The 16,065-nt window shown below is 39.3% G+C and overlaps 2 protein-coding genes across 3 annotated transcripts in view; one reads left to right on the top strand and one right to left on the bottom strand.

The window, feature by feature from the left end:
* Window positions 1-16,065, bottom strand: part of CACNA1D (calcium voltage-gated channel subunit alpha1 D) — a 284,291-nt gene that overhangs the window by 229,274 nt on the left and 38,952 nt on the right. The window contains exon 3 of the mRNA XM_075761982.1: window positions 15,781-15,923. Within this exon, the coding sequence (XP_075618097.1) occupies window positions 15,781-15,919 (139 nt within the window). The 5' untranslated portion in view covers window positions 15,920-15,923. The remainder of the gene's footprint in view (window positions 1-15,780; window positions 15,924-16,065) is intronic.
* DCP1A (decapping mRNA 1A) overlaps window positions 8,255-16,065 on the top strand; it is a 37,888-nt gene continuing 30,077 nt past the window's right edge. Inside the window, exons 1-3 of one of the 2 annotated variants that reach the window (XR_012837014.1) lie at window positions 8,255-8,465; window positions 9,516-9,556; window positions 11,343-11,470. Coding sequence is in view for 1 of the 2 variants with exons in the window: in XM_075761985.1 (XP_075618100.1) it covers window positions 8,331-8,465; window positions 9,516-9,556; window positions 11,343-11,470 (304 nt within the window). In the remaining variant the exon portion in view is untranslated. The remainder of the gene's footprint in view (window positions 8,466-9,515; window positions 9,557-11,342; window positions 11,471-16,065) is intronic. The other variant, XM_075761985.1, reaches the window with a different exon arrangement.

The raw sequence follows: 16,065 nt of genomic DNA, 5'->3' as shown, positions 1-16,065 counted from the left end.
AGTTCTCCATCAGCCAGAACTCAATTGGCGAAAAGAAGCCAAATACGAGGTTAGGACCTCATCCAGCTTATTTACTTAGTCATGATGTAATTGAGCTTCCCTTTCGCCAGTATGGTGACTCCTTGCCACTTTTTCTTAGCCTGCCTTCCTTACCCCCTGGAGGAAAACCACCCTATCCCAAACTGGATGGGTCTGCCTCAGCATTTCAGTTCAAAGCAGAAACATGTTATGTATTCTTGACTGCAAGTGTTAGGGTCAGAATTTATCACACAACAGACAGTAAATCCACGTGGTTATGTCACCGAATACTCTTGGACACGATACAACCTGGAGAAAGCTGACAAAGCAAAGAGCAAGAGATACATGTGCTTACACTAAGAATTAACCGGTGCTGTGCCTCAGGTCTCTGGCTATGTCTGTGTACCTTTCAGTTGGCAGCCCAACCCTGGCAGGCAGATGAGCACCCAGAGAAGGTGTTAGGGGGCTGAGGAAACCCACCCTGCCAGAGCAGAGCAGCATTCCTGAACCTGCTCCTTTGTCATGACTGCAGCATCAGGGCGGCAGCAGTCAGTGCAGCTGCTGCCCTCACCTTCAAACACAGTCTTGTGATAGATCAGCAATCCACCAACCCTTCCCTGGATGAGTGAAATATCATCATAATGCCTACTATTTTATATTACCCTTAAAAAAAGTATGTCAATTACATTTATAATGATGAGTAAATACATTGTACTCATTTTATGTCTGGAAAAACGAAGGTACAGATAACTGAAGTGGTTTAATAAAGTATGAAATGAATGCAAGATTACCGATTCACATTCCTCTCACACTGAACTACCTAAGAAGCATCAAAAGCAGGAAAAATCACCCGGCTGTTTTACATTACATTTGTTCCCAGTCATGTCTGAAAAGCTCTAGAAGCTATTTACTCTCAGAATTGTGTTGCATCTTTATTAGTAGCGTACCACATCAAGAAAAGCCTATTGAAAAATACACATTTAGTCATAAAAATTTATCTAACCTATTTTAAAGATGATTGGTCTGATATGTGCATAGCTTGCAAGAGGATCAGCTAAAAATGTTAAAAAGGAATTCTGACTTGCCATTTTACAGCAAGGCTTCAGAGATAAAGAAGCATATAAACCCACATTACAAAATATATGTGATAGTCTCAATATTTAAAGGGCTAGATATACAGAGGCATCAAAAGTGGCTCAGGAACATTAGGGGAGACAAAAGGATGCTTACAAGAAAACAAAATATAAGCACACAATAATACCATAAAACTGACACAGTACATTTAAGGTAGATAACTCAATAATTAAAAATTGGCCAAGTTAAAAACTGACATAGTTCTACTAAAGTAGCTTTCTCAAGGCTCAAGGTATCTACTACTGATGCACAGTTATTCTGATGTCTCAATTCTGTACAGAACAGAACTTTGCTAATCTAATTGTTGTTTTTTTTTTTTATCTGTGCAGTCTATTATCTGTACAAGAAGACTGAGGAGAACAGGCTACTCTGCCTCGTGATAGTAATTGCATATTGGTTTTTCCTAATGTTATTATACCAATAAAACAGAAACTACATGTAAAATGAAATAAGCAATAGAGAATCCTTGATGGTGCACCTTTGCTTCTGCAATATTTTGTCCAATTGCTAATTTGCCATAATGGAGATTTGCAATAGAGTTCATTTGCAGTAATGAAATTAGTACAGTTCTAATATATTCAGCAGGAGTCCTTGTATCTACTGTTGGATAAAATATGACAAAACTGGCTAAAGATGCATGTTCAAAGCCCTACATATTACTATAAGTATATAAATCAATAAAAGTCAGGCTGTACACCTACATCTAATGTACCTACAGAGGCTGCGATTGCTGAAAGGCTTGTATTCAAAAGTAAGTTCTATTTAAATTTTTGGGCAAATTTAGTCAGGAAGAACACATTACTGGATATTTATGCAAAATGCAGAGTCTCAGGAATAACGTTTTCTCTCTAGTTCTGATTTATGTCAATGATAAACTTCTCTCTTTACTCTGTTCTGTGGCAGATTATAACTAAGGATGAACATGGTATAATTTCTGAGCCGAACCTCTGTGCTCTAGTTTAAAAAAGTTAGTTTTACCTGTCTAATTTTACTACCTACCTTCGTCAGAGAAGAGCTATCATATTTTGATGCAAATTCCAGCAATTTAGGTGTTTCAAGCTGGCGGGCAATGTCTTCCTAGAAAAAATTGCCACCCTTCCACAATCCCCTGTGAAACGGCAAACCAGGTTAGAAAGATATAGGAGATTGGATTACCTGTCTGCGCCAGATCATTGTTTCTAGGAGATAATCCATAAATGATTAATCCTTCTAATGTTCTTGAGCAATGTAAGGAGGGCTGCCTGTGACCTATTTCAACCTCTTGCACTGTTGTTGTGGGAACAGCTTTACTGTATAAATCGAATTGAGCATTTTCATTCTCTTGGGTTTATTGAATTGTAAGTGTAATTTAATGCCATTTCTTTGTTCAATGGGGGTTTTTTTAGCATTTCTTAGAGGGTTCATAACTGTTGGTAATACTCATGTCCAAAATGGCAGTGAACACATAGATGGCTAAATGTTTTTTTTAATGTCATTTTCCTTGTACTTTATTAAATTACATTATTTCAGTAATTCACTGTTGTTTTTAATGCTTCCTGCTTCACATTTTCTAGAATATTTTGCCATTTGTACAAAAAGGAAGAAAAAAGAAAGAAGAAAGAAAAACTCATCCATTCCTGTTAAAGAATCATGACTGCAAATATTACATGACAAAATGACATCAAAGTAATTTATAGTTAAATTCAGATTTCAGTATCACAACATCTGAGAAACTCAGATACTCTACAAAGTTGTTATGTATTATCTCTATTTTAGGTACAGCACAGAAATAGGAAAACATCCCATACCTACAGCTCTCTCAGCAGCCCTAGAACTATTTTCCTATACCCTGTCACTTCAATGTGATGACCATCCAAACTAGAAGTCACGTTACACACCAACCTATCCCATGGATTTTAATTGTTTAGATTACCCACGCTCTGTATCCTGTCTTTGCAGGTGTAATCACACAAAAACCCTGTTGACAAAACCCAGGCCAGAAACTGTCACCTTTGGTGTGAAGAACTGTAGAAACACATAGCTGGTTTATTTCATAATTCTGACTTAAACATTGACTTGGCAGAAGTGAAGGGGTACTGCTCTCCTAAGAAAGGTGAGAGAGAAATGAGACAATAGCAAAATGGAATAATTACCTTAAATAAAAGGCTCTGCAGAGAGGTAAGAACAAGTATGTAAAGATCACCCCTGATAGATATTGTATCATCTAAGCCTAAAAAACAACAGTGAAGGAGACACCATAACATCCTTCAGTAACTTCTTATATTGCTTAACAATTCCTACTGATCAGGATTGTTAGGATCCAGCCTAATTACTTTTGCTGCACGTTAACCTGATTTCATTTTGTCCTTTTGCCAGTAAGTGTGGAGAACCAATTTCTCTAACAACCATTTACACATCAAATGTGTAAACTCCCATGTTCTTTTCTTTTTTTTTTTTAATTTTCTCTTTCCTTTGACCCAGCACTGTAATAATTTCTTTTGTTTTCTCTTGCAAGGCATGTGGTCTAAGTCTTTTGCCATTCCTCTAGCTTTACCCCCAGAGTCTCCTCAGTTTGTCTACAATTCCTATGTAGTGTATCACTCAAGTAAGACATTATGAATTGACAAATTTATCGTGGAATTAATTACAAAAAATCCAAGGAAAGTGTATTAGTTGTACATCTGGTGGTATTTTATCCTGATGACAATCAACAAGTGTTTTAACAAGTTTATTTTTGTAGCCAGAGGAAGAAGGATAAAAGGAAACTGATTTGGTCACCAACAGATACTGCAGAGTATCCAAATTTTAAAACCTCTTGGGTAAAAAGGAAAACTGATGCTGCCCTATAGCACTGTAATGTGTAACCATTTAGAACACTTTCCTCTAAAGGTGGAAAAAGATTTTTCACAACTAAAAATAAACATCTGTCACCATGAATATGCAATAAGATACCTGCGGATGCAGGTTTAGTGCAGAAAGAGCCTACTGCAAGTTGGAAGACCTATGAAAGGCTTATGCTTCACTCGACACTCCTAAAGAGCAGAACAGTTGCCAGGAAAGGTAACTTTTCTTTATGTACATAAATATGGTATAACCTGCTGTTGAGTAGCATACAAGGTCATTTCTGTGCTAATCCGCAAAATGTGAGATTTTTACAAATCTCATTTACAAAGAGATGGGCCATAATCTCTAACTGTAGCAGTTTTCAGTTATCCTTTATCAGCCTGGAGAATCGCTAGAGGAAGAACTATTTGTACAGTGAGGTATAGTAAGGAGACTAAATATCAGGAACTGTCAGCCTCACCAATAGCAAAGATCAAATGTGCATTCACAGTAGAGCGAAGAATACAACTGAAGTAAACACTGTAATAAATAATAAGCAAATAAAAACGCTCAGGTAATGCTTCCTGTGAAATAAAATTATTTTTCAAACAAAATGGCAACCTTGCAAACTTCTAGCATCCCCCTCACCCTTGTTGTTTTAACCACTTTCAAGTAACAGAGAAATTTTCGTCTCTCAAAAAAAGACAGGCTAAAGACTTGCAGGCTTGCTCAGAGAATTAAAATGCAAAAATAAAAGTTCATTAAATTATTGATTAAGGAAGTTATCATCAGGACAACTTGTCGTAGCTAGGACAAAGCTCAAATAAACAGTCTGTAGAATTACAGCCATAATTACTGAAATTTAAGGTATAGATAACAATGCAATTACTAATTAATAGCCCAAGAATTGTCTGCTGTTACAGTTCAAGGGAAACCATCTGTAAGCAAACCAATAAAAACTGTGTCATTTGCAAAATATCTCATGAAACCAGATACTTCCAACAATCGTTTCAAGTGGAAAACAGCAAAGAAAGAATATGAGCTCTATGAGTCACTCAGATTTGCTGGACTCCACTGGACCCTAATTCAGCTTTTAGTAATAACAGAAAATGCACTGACCGGGAATGCTTACTACTCTTCTCCATCATCTTAACAGCAGCAATATATTCTTTCCTGATGAAATTCAGCTAACAAGGGAAAAACAAAGAGGCTGCAGACTGAAGATGACTTTTTCTGTACAAAGTCTGAAAGGAGTGACTGCAGCCCAAATAAGCTTTGGGAATACATAAGTAATCTGCTCTGTGAAAAACAGGGGCCAGGAAAAGAGTTTGTATAACATCAGTGGAAAGACCCAGCCATGCTCTCACAAGCAACTGAAGGCGTAAAAGGGCCTTTATTATTTCACCTACCATAATATTAACATATATCACGTAGATAATAGTACTCATGGTAATATATCATCATATCCTGTCCTACAAAATCTCCAGAGTAACTGAAATATAGAACATAATGTTCTCTTCACTTGTTGAAACACAAATGGAATCTGTCCCACTCACAGAGAAAACATCAAAAGGGCATTATGTACATCATCCCACCTCTGCCTGGTTCAGTGCAAGAATCAGGAATAGAGAGTGAGAGAGGAACATTTCCCCAGCAGTAATTGCCGCACAGCTTCAAGGGTGGACAAAGAGATTTGCGATATACAGTAATCACAGAACAAGCTTGAATGGATACAACTAACATTTCAGTTTACACTGAGGTCACAGCTGGAGTCTAAGTATACTATATACTTTGGTGTACTTCAAGGTGGAGGAAGCAGCTGGCAGGCCATATGACTCATTTCTGATACAAAATATTTTATTCCAAGGCAACAACAGTGAAGAAGGGCAGGGAGAATAAATTCATTAAAATGCAGAACTGGAATTAGCAGATGAAGGAGGAAAACAATCCATAACCAGAAACCACCACTTCTCTTTTTTTATCAATGCTCCTCATGTTTCACTTTTAATTCAAGATGAAGCCAAGGAGTTTTCACACTTGAGATCTCACACAGCAGAAGGCTGTCCTTTACCAAGAAGTTTTCTTACTTTGAAAGATACCTTTGCTTTGCAGTAATCTTGCAGAAAGGAGCGGTTTGGTGAAGATGTTTAAGATGCCATTTAAAACCAGCTCCTAAAAATTTTTTTGTCATTTTCTTTCTATTTCATTTGAGACCTTAGAATGTTGATTGTCTCTTTTAAAAAGATTGTTTTCAAACTTTAAGTTCCTCATACTGTCTTTTCCTAGAGTGTTACTGAATAATAACTAGACATTTCACATAAAAGTATTTTTGACATCATACTAAGTGCCATTGTTTGCCCTTGATGTAAGCAGTTTTATGTACTTTACTAACAGAACCAGTGAAAACCCAAATTTTATGGATTAGATTGGGCCCTCCTGAGGTAAAACCATTAGAAATGGATGGAAGATTTATGAAGCTCTAAAACATTTTATATGATTGGGTTTTGGGTTTTTTTTACTGACACTTAGGTTTTGGGATTCAGGGGTGAGTTACTGGGATGAAGTACATAGGAATTTTGTGTCCAGATTGCATTTTTTTTCTAAGAAATGTCTTTTTACTTTGTACTAGAACTGCTTGACATCAAAACAGGTAAATTAATGTTCTCTCCAGAAAGCTTTACTTTTATAATTTTAAAAATTGTATTATACTGGCACATGATATTTCCCCTGTTTGTCAGAAAGACTTTTTATGAAACCACACAACTGCTTGATCCTTGCTTATAGCTTGTGCATTAAATGCCTGCCATTGTGGGAGAGGATAGCTGAATTAAAATCAGAAGTATGTCCACCTGCAATGGAGAAGAACATGACCAGTGGTGATATAGAGCTTAGCGGCAATTCCTTACATTCTCAGAAGGGTCAGAAGCTGCCACAAACATGCGTTTGGTTAGAAATTTACAATCCTGTCTTTTTCCTGTCAGATTGCACAAACTGTTACAAACATAGTTGAATCTCAATGATGTTATCTTGGAAGTCATTCATGCCTTGGTCCTAATAAATACTCTATACTTTCCTGTTCCTAAAATCCACTAATGATCAAAAAAATTGCAGGAACAAAGCTCAGGGCACTGTATGTTACCTTGCTCTTGTTCCAGCAAACTTAAATATGTACTATATAGGACATAAATTCTTTAAAAATATTGAAAATTCCATATCCCAGTGCAGACTACGAAATATTCAGATACCAGATAATGACGAACACATGAACAAACAGCATCACCCCCAAAGTACTGGAAGATAATTCCTCCAGCCTGTGACTCAGCTCATCACACTTCATATGCCAGCCTGCAATAAACTCAGAAGCCTTTATATTACTGATATCAGTAAATACATGATAACAATAAAAATAACAACCGTTTACAGTGTAAACAGTACACAGATTTTTAGCTTAATCTGTTCGATTGAAACAAAGAAGCTATTTGTCTTCATGACATGTCCAGATGTGGAGAGGCAACTCAGAAGTCAACTGAAAATCTCATGCAACGTGCTCAGGGACTAAGTAGAGGGAGCGGTGCTGGTAGAGTGGCTGAGAGGATCCCTTCTTCAACAAAGGACTGCAAGTCCTTTTCTCACAGCGTGAGTGAGCTGAACCAGAGCGACATGTCTGCCAGAAACATCCTGGACGGAGGTACAGCCGGCTGAAACGGAGGGAAGCACAGCTCTCTGCTCGGCAGGGTATGGCAGCGGTCAGTCTCTTTGGACGCTTGGCAGCACAGGAGCGTGGAGGCCGTCACCCAGCTGTGCCAGCTCCGATGGAGGAGCACGGCCAAACCTTGCAGCTGGTGGAGGCACAGCCTCCGCGGCGCACAATGCCCGGCAGCACCGGGGGCCGGGTTGAACCCCATGAAGCTGGTTTTCCGCCCAGCCGCCGCCCTGTGGCCCACGGCCCCGTGCCACAAGGCCACTGACCCCTCCGCAGCGCTGCGTGAACGCCAGCCCTCAGCCCTGGGCCACGCGTGTCGGCAGCGGCTGGGGCTGCCTCTGGCACGACCCGTGCCCAAACCCACGGCTGTGGGGCACCGCCAGCGCTCCACGGGCAAGGCCCGGGCAGCCTCCGCCACAGGGCGGCCTCGGGCACGGGAGACGCGAGGTGAGGCCCGGGGAGTGGGGCTCCGGCTGCCGAGGGGGCAGAAAGGGCCTCGCTGCTCCGGGCTGCCGCAGCGCAGCTCTGCAGCGGGGCGGGGGAAGAGGCCTCACCGCCGACCGGAACGGCAGGTGCGGGGCTTGGCGTTCCGGCCGGCGGCGGGGACGGGTGCGCCGGTGACACCGCGCGGCTGCTTCTTGCCCTCCCCCGTGAGTGGCTGCCGGGATCCAAGATGGAGTCGGTGAGCAGAGCGGGGCAGGAGATCAGTCTGGCGGCCCTGAAGCAGCACGACCCATACATCACCAGCATCGCCGACGTGACCGGCCAGGTAGCGCTCTACAGCTTCAGCCCGAAGGCCAACGAGTGGGTAAGTCCGGAGGAGCGGGCCCTGCTTTCCCCACGCCCGGGCCGGGGGGCGGCGGCGGCGCGGCCTTAGGCAGGGCGTTCGCGGCTCCGGTCGCCCTTGCCCTCGCCCCAGCAGCCGCCTGGCCCGGCATTTCCACTCGGGACCTCGGCAGGGGCAGCTCTCGCCCAAGGGGAATTTTGGCGTTTGAGTGCCTTCCTCCCGGAGAGGTGCCGACCCCGCGGGGGGCGGAGGGGCTGTGCTCGCGTGGGGGCGCACGGCGTCGGTCACCCACTCGGGGTGGCTGAGCCCGAGGCAGCTGTGGGGCTCGAGGTTTGTTTTGCTTTTGGTGGCCGTTGCTGGGTTGACTTTTTTCTTAATTGTAATTTATTGTTGTTGCTCATGCGTGTTGAACAGAGCCCTGATTCAGGAGGAGTGGGATTTGGGAAATGTTAGTATTCGTCACTGCATTAAAATGCAATTTTTGCTTGACCGCCAGTTTTATCACAAAACCGTAAAAAAGGAAATATGTGGAACTTTGCATAGTTGCATGCAGCACTAGAGCTGCATGCAACTTTCTGTGCTTGCGGGTCACAAGCACGTGGTAAAGGCTGCTTTGAAAATTGAAGTCTGAAACAGAGCCGTGGTCTGTAGGTATATTGTTTTGTTGTTGGCTGGGCGGTCATTGCCATTGTTTTAAGTAACAGTTGTGCAAAACAACCTATCCAATATTTGCAGACTAATGAACTGTAGTCCATCTTTAAAATAAGGAGTTGTGAGGAAGGTGTTCAGCTCTGACCGGTCAGGATCAGCATAGGGAAGCTGTAGAATACTGTATATTGTATTGTCAGATTGATAGCATGAACAAAATCTTCTGGAAATGGATTTAATTATCTAATCTTACTAAGAAAAAATAGGTGTTTTTTGAAAATAAGAGATCATATTTCTAGTCCTGCGATGTCAAACGTCATGGAAATATAAGGATATTGTAAATCCTTGTAATTAAAATGTTATACAAAAGCTACATAACTGTGAACAAGCATATCCTTTAAATGTGATTGTTGTCTTTTGTAGGAGAAAACTGACATAGAAGGGACCTTATTTGTGTACAGAAGGTAAGGGGTTCTTTTTGTTGTTTTCTTTTATTTTTCCTTCCTTAAGGAAAATCTCAGTTGGCTTCATGTGTAGCTTTCATTCTGGATTTACTGCATGCAGTAAACTCATAATTACTTATTTGTCCAGCTGTTAACATCTGTATACTCATTTGAAAAGAATAAACTCTGCACATGGGTGAATAAAAAGTGAAAGTACTGCTGAAAAAACATAAAACTTGATGAACGCTGCTTATGTATCCACACAGAAACCTAATTTATCAAGCTTATTTTGTTAATTCAATAGCATTTGTTAATGTGTTGAGTTTAAATGCTGAGTCTTCCTTTGTCTCCTAAAATCCATAAAGTTAATTATGAAAACAATACAGATTACAAATGAAATAATCTGCCCTAACTTTATTTCTGCCATTTCCAGGCAGCTTTGTAAATGGACAAATTTGCCTCAGAGCTGGAGATGTGCTAGTGTATAGTTTTGGGGGCTACTTGATTTCTTCATCAAATCCATGAAAGAAATTTCCAGTCATATGGGATGGGGGAAGGGGCTGGGGGGAGAGCCAACACATAAAACCAATCATGGATTTAAGTTTTAAATTACAGGCAAATAAAAAATTTGGCAATGAAATAACATTCTGTTGAATGTAAGAAATGTAAATACTGCGGACTTAACCCATCCTGAAACAGACTATCGTAGACAAGGTCATTACAGTATTTTATCCTGGCACTGTGAAAGGGATATTAGTAACTGGTTCCTGTCTACTTCACTTTAGCTCCAAGCTTGGAAATATTTAGTGTAAGAAAGCCAAGCAAACTAAAAACCAAAAAACTAAGCAAAAAGTTTCCTTGTGATTAGCTGATTACTTCAAACAAGTGCTGTTAGGCGCATTACAAGACTAACTCATGATGGTAAGGATTGTTCACCTCTTCCTTAGAAGCTCTTGACAGATTTTGTTGTTGATCGCTTGGTGAGGTGGCCACATTGTTATAGGAATCTTAATATTTACTAGCTAATTATATCTGACTTTACCCTGCCTTCATCACGCTGCTGTGTTGATTATATGACTGCTTGCAGGCACAGCTGAGTTGCTGACATGATGATCATGCAGCAAGAGAAAACAGATCTAAAACTGTCTTGAACTTCCAGTGCTTGCTTGCTCGCTCAATGTTTTCTTTTTCCACCTGGTGTCTAGCAAAAATCTGGATAATAAAAATTGTTTCACTAAGCAATACAATTCTGAATAATTTAATATCTACTTTGAGGACACTGGGTTAAGTATTTTAAGAGTCTTCCTTTAGGAAGAAGTTACTGCTTCTAGTTCCCTTCTAAGTATTTCATGTTATTTAAGCTAATAGCTTTTTTTATTGTTGCACCTATTTACAGTAAGGTAAATGTTGCTGTGTAAGTGGTTTGTTTTTTCTCTTCTAATAAAAAAATCTAAATTGCCTCAAAACTATCTTATATGAAGTATTGAATACACTTGCTTTTTAATCCTGGATCTGCCCTAGTTTTTTTAATAGATTTTTTTGAGACTTATCTTTGATTCAGCAGTTTAGCAGTGTAGAACTGTAACGTTAATACTAATCCTCCTTTGAGGTAAGTGTAGTTTCAAATTGAAATTAGTTGACATGCCAAGAAACAGCATAGAGGAACAACTATTAGAGCTTCAGAACTGCTAAAGCTTCAGCTAATAAAGCAGTGGAGATTTGAAGATTAATTCATAACTCTGTTTCAGAAAATTGTATATGTTGGTCAAGGTATTAACCCTTGTCTTTATTTTAATTGAAACAATAGGTCAGCTTCTCCTTATCATGGTTTTACGATAGTGAATCGACTGAACATGCACAACCTGGTTGAACCAGTAAATAAAGATTTGGAGTTTCAGCTCCATGAACCTTTTCTTCTCTACAGAAATGCTAGCTGTGAGTATAACTTCCTTTAATCCATATAAACTTCATGTTCTGTTCTATAACTTAGACTGCTTCCAATTACTGTGATGTCTGTTTCAAGTATAATGTAATGGGGCAGGTACCAATGAAATGTCTGATGACATTTTCTGTCTACAGTGCTAGTTTTCCTTATATAGCTGTGCTATTAATCAGTACCTGATTGAAGAAGTTGAGAAAATTGCTCAGGTTTCTTTCTCCATAGTAGGTTTTGGACTCTGGAGACAGATGTCTATACTAAATTTCCTGGAGTCTAGACTCCAGCAAGTCTGGGTGTTGGGACAGTCATTATACAGATGAGTGGTAACATAGTAGTCAGTATCTTCTCGCTGTTTTTTGAATTCTAGTAGTGTTTTGGGTCATCGGTTGAACTTCAGAGTCCCTGTGTACTGTGTTCTAATTAGGTACGGGCTAAAAATCCTGTTACTCCAAAGAGCTCAAAGTATAAATTATGTAGTCTTTAAAGAGAGGAGGAGGGAGTATAGATGTGTATGAAATTCACATTACTTAAGTAGATAAATAAAAGGCATCCCACAGAGCAGAGTGTCCTCCTGATACAAAGGTACCATTTCACATACTCTTTTCTAGGCGAAGTTCTTGAAACTAGTTTGCTGCTGCCTAGTGAGAGATTCCCCTTACTGAGTTACTCGACGAACCTGTATGCTGTCTGGATATAGTACTTCCTCAACATCATGTCTTCTTCCTCTCTGAATGTCCCCTTGAATTACAGTTAGGAACACTGCTTTGGCTGTGCTTCACTGTACCTAAAAGAACAGTCAAATGTTAATCCCTTCCCGTTTCCTCCTTGGAAGAAGCCTCTAGGATCTGTGGGAAGTAGGATAGATTCCATTATGGTGACAACAGCTTAAGGTAGGTGATCTCCTGTTTAATAGTGTTAGTGATCCTCCTTCTGTGTCATAGAGAGGAAAAAGTCAAAACTTGTCAGTAAGTTGAGAAGTCTAGTAGATTAGGGAAGTAAATTACAAGAAATTGGGAAGCAAAAAAATACTGCCTTGAGTTGGATGTTTAAGCACATTGCTTGGTTTGGAAGGAAGAGGAGCAGTAGATGATGATGGTAGGGGTAGGATGGCCAGTGAGGTGACAGTAGAGGAAAGAATTGCCATTGTGAAATTGGTGACATAAGGGAAGCAGGAAGTTGATTTGTTTGTTGGAACTGCTGATGGTATCAGGAAGCAGGAGCTGCTGTGAAATTACCAGTGAATGCTAGTGGGAGTGACTAGAGGATCACTTAAAGGAAGCAATCAGAGAAGGTAGGCTGTATGTGAGTTCATTAGAAACCGCTAAAGCTAATTATATGTCTGTCTCATTGATAAAAGCTCTCCTTTTCCTATGGGACACTGTTGTCTAAGATCTGTGGGAGACTCATGGGAGTTAGGATAGAGGTGACATAAAAAAGTATAAGGAAGAAAGGAATTTATACAAAGGTGAGCAAGGAAAATATTATAGACTGGGTGTGGGAAATAATTGCATTCTGAAGTAATCAAGGAGGGTTTTCTTTTCCCCTTAACTTTCCCATTGTCATTTTAAAACACTTTGGTCAGAAACTCTCCTTTATTTTGTAACTCTGTCCTGTCTCCTGGAAGAGGGTGGTAGCATGCCCAGAAACAGTCTACACTGACTGCAAATTGAAAATGTTCAATGTAGTTAGTATTTCATTAGTTATTTCCCAGAATGCCAGCAATAAGCAACAGATCAGTTTTTGTGTGCTCTGCTAGCATTCACTTTGTTCAAATACAAGCTTAAAAGCACAGAAAACAGCAATTTCAGCACTGCTAACTCCCTTACACTTCGCATTTAGTTGTTGCATTTTGGATTTTCTTCCTTATATGCAGTTTCCCATATTTCCTGACCTCTGTCCCTGGAATTAGTTAAAAAACCCTCAGATTACATGATTGAAATGTTAAGTGTTAAATCTATTTGCCTGTATGTGCACAGTATTTGTGAAACTCTAATTAAAAAAAAAAAGGGCAAAAAAACCCCCCAAACACACACCCAAAAGATCCTTCTGGATTGATTTGGATTTACATGTTTCAACATGTACATGTTTAATTTTTATGGGTAGATTAGGAGGTTCTTGTCCAAGTTTTTTTTCATGCAGAAGGGCGTCCACTTCTGCTCAGCTGCCTGCTGGCATGAAAAACCTTTGCATTTTTGGGACTAATTCAAATAAGAGTTTTAAGCCAATGGTTAATGTAATTTTTATCTCTAAAGGCTTCACGTGGTGTATCTCTAATGGCTTAATGTGAAGTTCTTCTGAGATGCTTTAATGACTGAAAGAGGATGGACTGCTAGGTTGTGCAAGGAAAAACTCTCTTATACAGAGCATTGGCAGCCTCTTTCTTGTAGAGTGGTTTGGGTTTTTCTATTTGTATCCTCCTTGCGGAAATCTACTGTGAACATTAGAAACTCGTAAGAGTAACTTGTCCTGTTAAGATTGCTGAATGATTGAACTGATGTCTGTTTCCTTAACTTACAGATGGGGAATGGTTCAGACTACCTGATAAAAAAACTAAAATCATGTTTATTAATACTGCTGTTTGGCAGAGACAAACATATTTTGTGCCTGTGTATTTAGGTTGTAACACAATCAATGACAAATCGTGGTTTACACTTCCCCAGGGCATGGTAGAAATAGTAGAAGATGATCAAAGCAAAATTATGCCACCACATATTTAGGGAAGGTAACATGTCAACAATCTTTATAACTGAATGTCATATTACTGTTTTATAAGCTTCACTTTTTGACTTTGTTCTGGGATTCTGTCTTGACTTAAGGTAATAAAGGCAAAGTCTGTTATGTATACCAGATCAGACCTCTGGCATTTCTGACTTAAATGGCATGAGAACTGTTCTGAGTATATCAAGTGACGTGCTCCAGTCTGTGCAGAGCTGCTACCAACTTATGCGAGGAACTCTGTGAGCAGTATATGAACATTATTTTTGCTGGGCTGGAGGCTATAAGAATGATTTGCCTATCGATCTAGATCATAATATTTTTGATGGGTTTTACCATTCTTTTATAGTTTTATTTGTTCAAATACTTACTTTTAATATACAATGGAACTTTTAGTTTGCTGTATACTAGAACTTACTTTTGTTGAGCCGTATACATGAGACCCTTTATCCAATTGCACAAAAGCTTTTTCATTCTCTTAGAACAAGACTAGGTAATTGCCATTCTATTCTCATGGGAAAGGAGGCCTGACGTATATTTCATAGTTGTTGTAGGGGGGTTCCCACTTTTTTGCAGGGTGGGGTATGAAGGAATCATGGATATTCTGGAAGAAGAATAGACCAAGTGATACAGTACCTTTCTTATATCTACCTTTTGTTGCGTTCACTGAGTGAAATGGAAGACATTCGGGTCAATTTGTTATTCGCTATTCTAGTTAGATGCAAGACATGTAGAGGCTTTTTTTTTTTTGTAAAACAAGTAATACCTTTTTAATATTTTAGCCACCAATGGGGAAATCTTTCCCAACTCCAGACTTTTTTTTTTCTCAATATCATTCTGGCTATGTAATATGGTTCCAGCCCCAAAAGAATACTTAAACTCAGCATTTTGAGAAAGGCTATGTCTACTTCAAAAGCTAGCTGTACTTAATGCTACCCAAAAACTTACACCATTTATTCATAAGGCATCAGATCCTAAAGCAAAAATGATGAAGTGTGACTAAGAAGCTGTGAGGTATTATACCAGTTACAGTGGTAAATAGAAAAAAAGGTATTCTGCTTCTCATTGTCAGAGAGAATTAAAGAAAGCAAATATCTCCAAATGTGAACAAATCAAGAAATTAAGTCAAGCAATTTCTTTTCATTTCAGTAATGTGAAATATTTTTAATTTAGAATTCCTCTTAAAAGGTAGAGGTTTTTGGATTATACTTCATACTTAATATGCTATTTATTATTGCTTAATCTGGTATATGTGTTGCCAGGTACATTTGATCCTTGTCTAACTTTCCCTCTGGACGCGTGCACATTCTTTAGAGCACTCAGAGTATTTGTTCATGAAGCACTGAATCCCATTGACTTTTTTTTTTTCATGAACCTAAGCCTGTTTCCTCTTATCTGTGTTTTGTGAAAAGTATGTCAAATTCTGTTTAAAAACTAAATGCACAGTGCTGCCAGTAACAGTAATCATAGTCCAATCTGAAATTTCAGTAGTTTGTTTCAATCTGTAACATGAGAATTTGGAGTTTACAGCTGATAGTTTGCTTAATAATAGAGGAAAACTAGTCAAAGGTTTAAACAATGGCCAACTTACCTCTTAAAGTCTTCAAGAAGTATTCTTCTAAGTCTTCCTCGTTTATAACTTTCCCTCTGTATCGATGGTGTTGGTCTTGATTAAAAGGCTTTTTAATCCAAGCTAGTTCACTTGGGAGGTCAGGCAGATTGATTTCCATGGTGCTGAAAAGAGAGATGCTAAGCATAAGACTTGGGTATTAAAATAAATAGCCCTTGTTTGGTGTAGATTTTTTGTGTTAGGTTCTTGGTTTGGTTTTTTCTTGCTTCTTATTCCTGTCCAAGGGTAAGAGTTAGTAAAGCGAAA

This window comes from Balearica regulorum, chromosome 10 (assembly GCF_011004875.1).
Source record: "Balearica regulorum gibbericeps isolate bBalReg1 chromosome 10, bBalReg1.pri, whole genome shotgun sequence".
Classification (NCBI taxonomy): domain Eukaryota; kingdom Metazoa; phylum Chordata; class Aves; order Gruiformes; family Gruidae; genus Balearica; species Balearica regulorum.
This window is presented reverse-complemented; position numbering and strand designations above follow the sequence as displayed.